The sequence below is a fragment of the Leiobunum rupestre genome, chromosome 1 (assembly GCF_980474605.1).
Source record: "Leiobunum rupestre chromosome 1, qqLeiRupe1.1.hap1, whole genome shotgun sequence".
NCBI classification, from domain to species: domain Eukaryota; kingdom Metazoa; phylum Arthropoda; class Arachnida; order Opiliones; family Sclerosomatidae; genus Leiobunum; species Leiobunum rupestre.
Genome location: NC_143384.1, coordinates 42,609,171 through 42,616,415, shown reverse-complemented (window position 1 = coordinate 42,616,415; position 7,245 = coordinate 42,609,171). Strand labels below are relative to the sequence as shown.

At 36.5% G+C, this 7,245-nt stretch overlaps 3 protein-coding genes across 3 annotated transcripts; 2 read left to right on the top strand and 1 right to left on the bottom strand.

Annotated features, from left to right (window-relative positions):
- The first annotated feature begins 1,541 nt into the window (after positions 1-1,541).
- On the top strand, positions 1,542-3,319 carry LOC149962988 (uncharacterized). Its single transcript, XM_090170420.1, has 2 exons — positions 1,542-1,884; positions 1,963-3,319. The coding sequence occupies exons 1-2, from the start codon at positions 1,668-1,670 to the stop codon at positions 3,228-3,230; spliced, it is 1,485 nt and encodes a 494-aa protein (XP_090026546.1). The 5' UTR covers positions 1,542-1,667; the 3' UTR covers positions 3,231-3,319.
- A 118-nt stretch (positions 3,320-3,437) lies between these two features.
- LOC149962987 (uncharacterized) lies at positions 3,438-5,667 on the bottom strand. Its single transcript, XM_090170418.1, has 2 exons — positions 5,544-5,667; positions 3,438-5,028 (listed from the first exon to the last, which is right to left on the bottom strand). The coding sequence occupies exon 2, from the start codon at positions 4,651-4,653 to the stop codon at positions 3,538-3,540; it is 1,116 nt and encodes a 371-aa protein (XP_090026544.1). The 5' UTR covers positions 4,654-5,028; positions 5,544-5,667; the 3' UTR covers positions 3,438-3,537.
- Positions 5,668-5,678: 11 nt separating this feature from the next.
- On the top strand, positions 5,679-6,996 carry LOC149962986 (uncharacterized). The gene is made up of 2 exons (XM_090170419.1): positions 5,679-6,825; positions 6,935-6,996. Exons 1-2 carry the CDS (start codon positions 5,877-5,879, stop codon positions 6,946-6,948), a joined length of 963 nt encoding a protein of 320 aa, XP_090026545.1. The 5' UTR covers positions 5,679-5,876; the 3' UTR covers positions 6,949-6,996.
- The last annotated feature ends 249 nt before the right edge of the window (positions 6,997-7,245 follow it).

Below are 7,245 nucleotides of genomic sequence, written 5' to 3'. Positions count from 1 at the left end.
CAGCCTCTTTGAACACTTAGAGCACCAATCTAAACTCCTGGTAGTGCCTTTCCTTTTAACAATGTTGAACGTGGACCACATATTATAGGTTAATTTACAGCCCAGTTCACACTATAAACTTAATTTGGACACTTTCGAATAGGCCAAGCTTAAAGGGCTCCACCGGCGTTTGTATTTCGTCAGTTTCCCGCGAATTACGGACATAGGGAAAGCTTCGACACGTCGTCTGCTACCTGATTTTCTGGGTGAATTTTTCAAACACCGGTCAGTGGGTGCCTGCACCAGTGTGAGAAATAAGGCACTATCACAGGCCAATCGCCCTGGTGACCACTTTATTAATTCAAAGTTTTTTCCCTTCAAGATTTTAGTTCATTATAAAAATTCTATATTAATCCCTAAAATTGTTTGGTCTTTGCTTCTATGCTGTGTGCTTGGCCTTATGTCAATTGTGTGTATGCATGGTTGACTAGGGGAGTCTGTCTACTCTACATTATAGAAGAAGCGAATGTAGCAGTAAGCAAAAAGAAATATAAACAGTCTCTCTCTCAGTAGGCTTGTTCGGGTCGGGTCTATAGCACATATTGTCAAGAATAGGTAATTTGACCATAAATTATGAAAGCCTGATTTTGCAAGGTTAAAAGTGGTAACTGGCCACAGGTCCAGTTTTAAAAAAATCGATATTTCTCACCCTGGCCTGCACGATTTTACTACGCATACGCCCTCTTTTAGCTACAGTAAGAGCTAGCGTATAAGCAGACGTTACTGACAATCAAAGTTTTAAAACTTTCGCGGAAATATATGAAAATATATTTTTATCCGTTGAAATAACTTACTTTATTATTACAATACAATAAAGAAAAGCATTCACTACCCGATTTACGCATTTTCCATTCTAGCAGACGCTACACACCCAAGAAGTGATATGAAACCTTCAGCGCCACCTAGAACCGTTTCGGTTGCGAGCTACGCCATATACCTAGTGTACGATAATTTTTCATTATGTACGATATTTTTACAAAGTTCGTACGATAATTCATTTTGAGGCTTCTGGCAACGCTGCTCGTAAAATCTACTAAACGAGTTGAATGAGCTCCCTTGTGGAGAACCTAGCGCCGTTACGCCACCTAGACTCGTTTCGATCGCGAATAACTTAGAACAACTTAATATTATACGAAGCTAAGGCGTAGATGAGCCAAATTATCATACAAGAAGTCTTACGACATATCTTGGTTGGAAATCGAAAACGAAATTTCCCTCTTATTTCTTGCCCATTGTAAGAGAAATCTACGATGCCGTCCGCTGGCGCTTCTATGTTTTAGCTCCGGTTTTTGACGAGCAGCTAAGGCTTATAGCTCTGATACTCGTTACTGGTATTATAAATAAACGAACATTGAAGACAAATTTAGTGGAAGTAAGGCAACATCCGAAGATGAACGAGAGTATGAATATACCATCTTTGGAACGACTATGCGTGGTTAGGATAAACGTATCTCTATGGAGCAGTGAAAACGCTCTCTCTATTGTCTTCGCTCAATAGTCTCCCGACAGCCTACGTCACTAACTGTAGTCACGTGACTACAATTTTCTAGCAGACGCTTCTGGGGGTCTAACTGGTTAGTTGTTATACTGAAAAGCACCATCATTCTACATTTAATATTTCAGCCAGTATGGTTCATTTTTGTGCGGTGTACGGCTGTACAAATAAAAGAAAAGATTCGGAATTATCTTTCTTTAGATTCCCAGCCATACATTCTAGATATAGTGAGGAAGTACAAGACTTACAAAGAAAAAGAAGATTAGCATGGGTAAATGCCATAAAAAGGGGTGACCTCACAGAAGAAAAATTATATCATGCAAGAGTTTGCTCCAGACATTTTGTGAAAGGTAAATATTATTATGCCTAGATGCTCTTGTATAAGGAAAATCCAAATTAGGCATATTTATAATTAAACACTCATTTAGGTCAGCCAGCTCTTTTAGAAGATGTAAATAATGTGGATTGGAAGCCATGCCAAAACCTTGGGTATGGAATTGAGGTCTCCGCTCAAAGCAACAATCGCCATGAAAGATTAAAGAAAAGGGCAAAATTACCTTATAATGAAAATTTAAAGAAAAGAATTCTTGAACTTGAGAAACCACAATGTCAAGCTGAACCTGCAGCAACCTTTCTTGGAGAAACATTAATTTCAAAGGAAACTGGTGTATCTTCCCAAACAGAAACCCTTCCTTGCCGTGCTACAGAAGTACAGACTAATTTAACTGTAGATGTGTTAAAGGCTATGGAAGCGGAAATAATTTTTCTTAGAGAGGATAGAGAAAAACTCAGGAAAAAAGTACATAATTTGGAATTAAGCGAAGAAACTTTCATCAATGAGGATGTGAAAGTTAAATTTTACACCGGACTTCCAAGTTGGTCTGTTCTCGCTATTTTGATGGATGATATTTTTCCATTTTTGAATTTTACTGCAACTTCATCATTGACCAAATTTCAACAATTGTTACTGGCTTTAATGAAGTTAAGACTTAATCTTTCGTACGCAGATTTGGGCTACCGATTTGACGTCTCTGATCGGACAGCATCGAGAACATTCCATAATGTTATTTCAGTTTTATTTGTAAGACTAAAAAGATTTATTAAGTGGCCTGAAAGGGAAGAATTGTGGAAAACGATGCCTTTGTCTTTTCAAGAAGCATTTGGGAAAAAGGTTGCCGTGATAATTGATTGCTTTGAAGTTTTTATTGAAAAATCGTCGAACCTTGAAGCTAAGAGTCAAACTTGGTCCAGTTACAAACATAACAACACATTGAAATTTTTAATTGGTATATGTCCTCAAGGAGTCATATCATTTGTATCAGATAGTTTTGGTGGTAGGGTATCTGACAAATATGCTGCAGAAAATTGTGGTATTTTGGAAAAGTTACTACCAGGAGATGTGGTTTTAGCTGACAGAGGTTTTGATATTGCTGAATCTGTAGGATTTCACTATGCGTCCATAAACATTCCGGCTTTCACTAAAGGGAAACTTCAATTAGAACCAGAAGAAGTGGAAAGCACAAGAAATATTGCATCTGTTCGAATTCATGTTGAAAGAGTAATTGGAACACTAAGACAAAAATACCAAATTTTGTATGCCAAACAGCCGATTGAAATAATTTCAGAATTTGACAAAATAGTTAAAATTTGTTGTGCTTTAACAAATATGTGTCCTTCGGTGGTGCCCTTAGATTGAAGAGCTTCTTCAATATTCTTTGACTTTAGAATAATAATCATAATCATAATTACACTACATTAAAATCATTAAATATAAGAGACGCAAGACTTCATTATTATTTTTTTTTTATTTTAAACATTTAAAAATTTTGACTAGCTTTCATCAGGTCACCAACAATAATAATAAATAATAATTACACTGAAAGTCTTTAAAATTAATAGCTGGATGTAAAATAATATGTATAATTATTTGTAGTATTTTGGTCTGCTTTTCATAACCCTTTGTTATTGTACACTTTATAAAATAATTTATATTTGGCAGAAAATTATCTTTTCTTTTTAGTTTCATTTTTCTTACAAATGTCACATATGTACTTTCCAGATGGAACTTTTTTCAAATTGATACACTTGGTGTGATACCATAAAATTGCACAATTTCCTTTTTCACACATTATCATTTTGCCCCCCGTATTTTTTTTGCAAATGCACCACTCGCTACTTTCTTCATTATTAGAATTAATGTTATCTATAGTTTCAAGATCGCGTAGAGTTTCTTTTGGCCGGGTAAAATACTTGCCTAAGAGTTCTGGTAATATACTGTCTTTGAAAAAAGTTGTTGCTTTCTGGGAAATTTCATTCCAAAAAATGTCATTACGTTCAACTCTTTCAATGTGCATTTTCCCAACATTAGACCATATGATGAAATCGCAATACTGCGAGTTGCTTAGTACAATTTGAGTTTGGACTTGGTAATAGTATGAATGCAACTGTTTGAGTTCATTTTTTCCATTTTTACTAGACAGGCATTCTATTTTATTAACATTTTCTTCCACACTTGTATCCTTGACACAATATGGGCATTTAATTTCGACACACGAACGGCCGTGGCAATCGCAAGTGACAAGACCATCCGGCGTCGCACCAAAATGTGGAAATCTAGGGTCTATAAATAAACCGCACTCTCTAAAGCTAAAATTTGTGTGTTTAGGTGTGACATTTTTTAAATATGCCTCTCTGGCAACCTTTTCATGCCGACAGCCCCATTCCGTAGACTTACTTTTAAATCTAGATAATTCTGGGTAACATATTGATCTAATTAAGCTTGGGGCAGACGTTGCAGATTTAGTGTTACAAGCAGCTTTAAATTTGGAGGCTGTGATACGGCCTGCTCTGTACTTAAACCAATTTTTATTTTCACTCTGTTTCCTCGTCTTTTCTTCAATAGTAACAGTCAATTTTTCATCAATGGAAATGTTTATCGAGGAACTCAATTTTTGCAGCTCTAAAAGCGAAAGTTTTAAATAGTCTTCTTTAAAAAGTAACCGCAGATATGCAGTGGCATGAATAACTGATGATGTATTTGGCACAAACTGATCCGAAAATGGAGATACGATTGATAAAATACCACACTTTTGCTTTGAGTCATTCAACTTTTTAAGCATTGCTTGAAATTCATCAAGGGACTGTTCTGGAATGTTCTTAACCACTTTTAAAGGTTTCTCCACTGGCACACCATCAATAGTTTTGTTCAATTCCTCGCATTTCCTTTTTGGTGTTGAAAAATTGATTTTTGAGCCTTTAGTATACTTAACTACTTTTGCTGATGGCACTGGCCAATATGCTTTTACAGCTGTGACAGTCTTTGCTTCTCTCTGCCTAATGGCATATTCAATAAAAAATAAAGCTGCTGCAACATGTGTGCAGGATTCCCCTAATCCTGCCACACACGTACAATGTGCTGATTCTACAGCTCCGTCTTTGCAAATTATAAGCCATGGTTTTAGAGGGTCCACATTTAAACGTTGCGAATGGAAAACCTAAAGAAAATTGTTCATTTAAAATATAATTTTTTAAACTTTATTTAAAATTTGATACTCAAGTTACGTGAAACGCATACAGGGGTAATGTAATAAATAATATTATCTTGTTTGTAAGTAAATCATCATAACTGCCAAATGGTTATCTCAATGAACATGTATACGTCTAAACGTTTAGTCAAGAAGGCTTAAGCTCAGTTCGAAAATTGTTTTAAAAAAGTACGTATATTCTGCCTTTGAAAGGTGATAATCTTACTTTTGCAATGACTAAGTGATGATCTTCAAATCGCTTATGTTTAATTTCATGAACCCATCCATTTACGAATTGATTATAAGCCTCTAAGCTTTTGTATGATTTAAATTCCTTATTTGTGTAGGCACTTTTTTGAAACACAAGGTAATTTACAATGTCTGGATAAGTAACCCCAGGAAAGGTCTCAATGTTTTCTTCTAATTGGGCACTTTTTAGTGTATAGGGATCAACTCCTTTTAGTACAGATATCTTATCACTATACCTTTTGGCAGTTTTTTCGTCTAAACTCCTATAATAATCACTTTTTGATGTCATTTTTATAATAAAAATGGTTAATTTCGCGTTAGAAAGGCTATGCACACGCTAAGATTATATTCTCCAGCAAAAGGTATACCCCCAGGAGCGTCTGCTACAAATTTTTGGGTGGTCTGGCAGCACTGAAAATCACGTGGTTGTCGGGAGACTATACGGACAGATCGTCCACGGAGACAAGTCTGATTACGCGTCAGATTATTTTTATGAGAATGCGTCGGTAAAAGAGACAATTTCAAATGGAAAACACCTACGGGGACATACTAATTCAATTGGACAGAAAATGTGGAAATTGAGACAAAGGATTTTTAGAAACACAGCACCACCGCTCATAGAAAGCGCAAAATGGTCAGATGGTACAAAGCAAATTCAAGCTAATGTGTTTCTACTACCTTCAAAATCTATTTGCCAAAACCATCTTCTGGGATTAGTCCATCCAATCGGACAACAACTGCGAAAATGGTGCCAGAGGTTTGTCCAAAAACGTGAAAAACTGACCATATTACAACAACACCAAATCAGACGTTACTTTGTACAAATCTGTTGGAATAGCGGCATTGGTACAATTGACATGGAGCAGACTGCTGTGATGATCTGCCAAGACGAAAAAATTAAACCTACTACAAGATACGCAGTAGCCGGACTTTTCTGTCTGGAGGAAGAAGTTCTTAAACTATGGCCATTAGTAGGCAGGAAAAGACTCAAAGAAATAAGTAACTTTATTAACCCTTGTTGGAAGGCTAGACCTGATCCCGTCATGACAGCCTACTGGTTTTCTTTAATGTTAACAAACAATGAAGGCTTAATCCATTGGAGTAACCAGTGGCGTGATAGCTGTTACAAATACGCACTAAAATCTAACTATGACACTGCATCCGCGGAGAGATATTTTTGGAAGAATCTTTCTCCCGAAGAAAAACTGGACCCTTACAATGACGTCTCCGCTGGTCTGTTTCTGCAGATCATGCACAAAGAACAGATGCATTTGCTTAGTAACGATAAATACTTTATTTTGAAGAATCTGTTGGAATGGCCTTTGCAAGAGTGGTTTCTTAACCTGGTACTTCGAATAACTCCACTTCATTTTTACCCCCACTGCCAAATTACGGAGCAGTTGTTGTACAAAATATGTGATAATGTCCATGATTTTATTTGGAGGAACATCTTCAACACCTACTGGGAAAAGAGCGGATTCACTTTGCAATTAATTTATGTCATTAGGGACACTTTTGGTAAGTTTCTAAGTCGCTACAAAGAATGGACTTATGATTCAATAGAGACAGATGCTATGACTATAAAAGACCTCTTGGTACAGAAAGTTGACGATCTTTCTGTTAGTAGCGATGCTGTCATAGATGGGTCGTTGAAATTTTCAAGTCTAATGGGACATTGCTTTGAAGGAGCCCCTGAGGGTAACTTGGAAAATGTAAGGGCATTATTGACTACCCTGGTGGCAGTCTACCTCAAATGCGGTTGCGAAGGAGGCTTTGATCAAGTCTCCAGATACCTCTATGGGAAACTTCATGAAATTATCGTAACGGATTAAATGTAGTCATGGTCAGAGATTTTCACTTTTTCGCCTATCTATCTTTTTGCCTCTCAAAATCATCAAGATGGCGCCAATATCACTATCGCGATCAATTTGTTTTTAA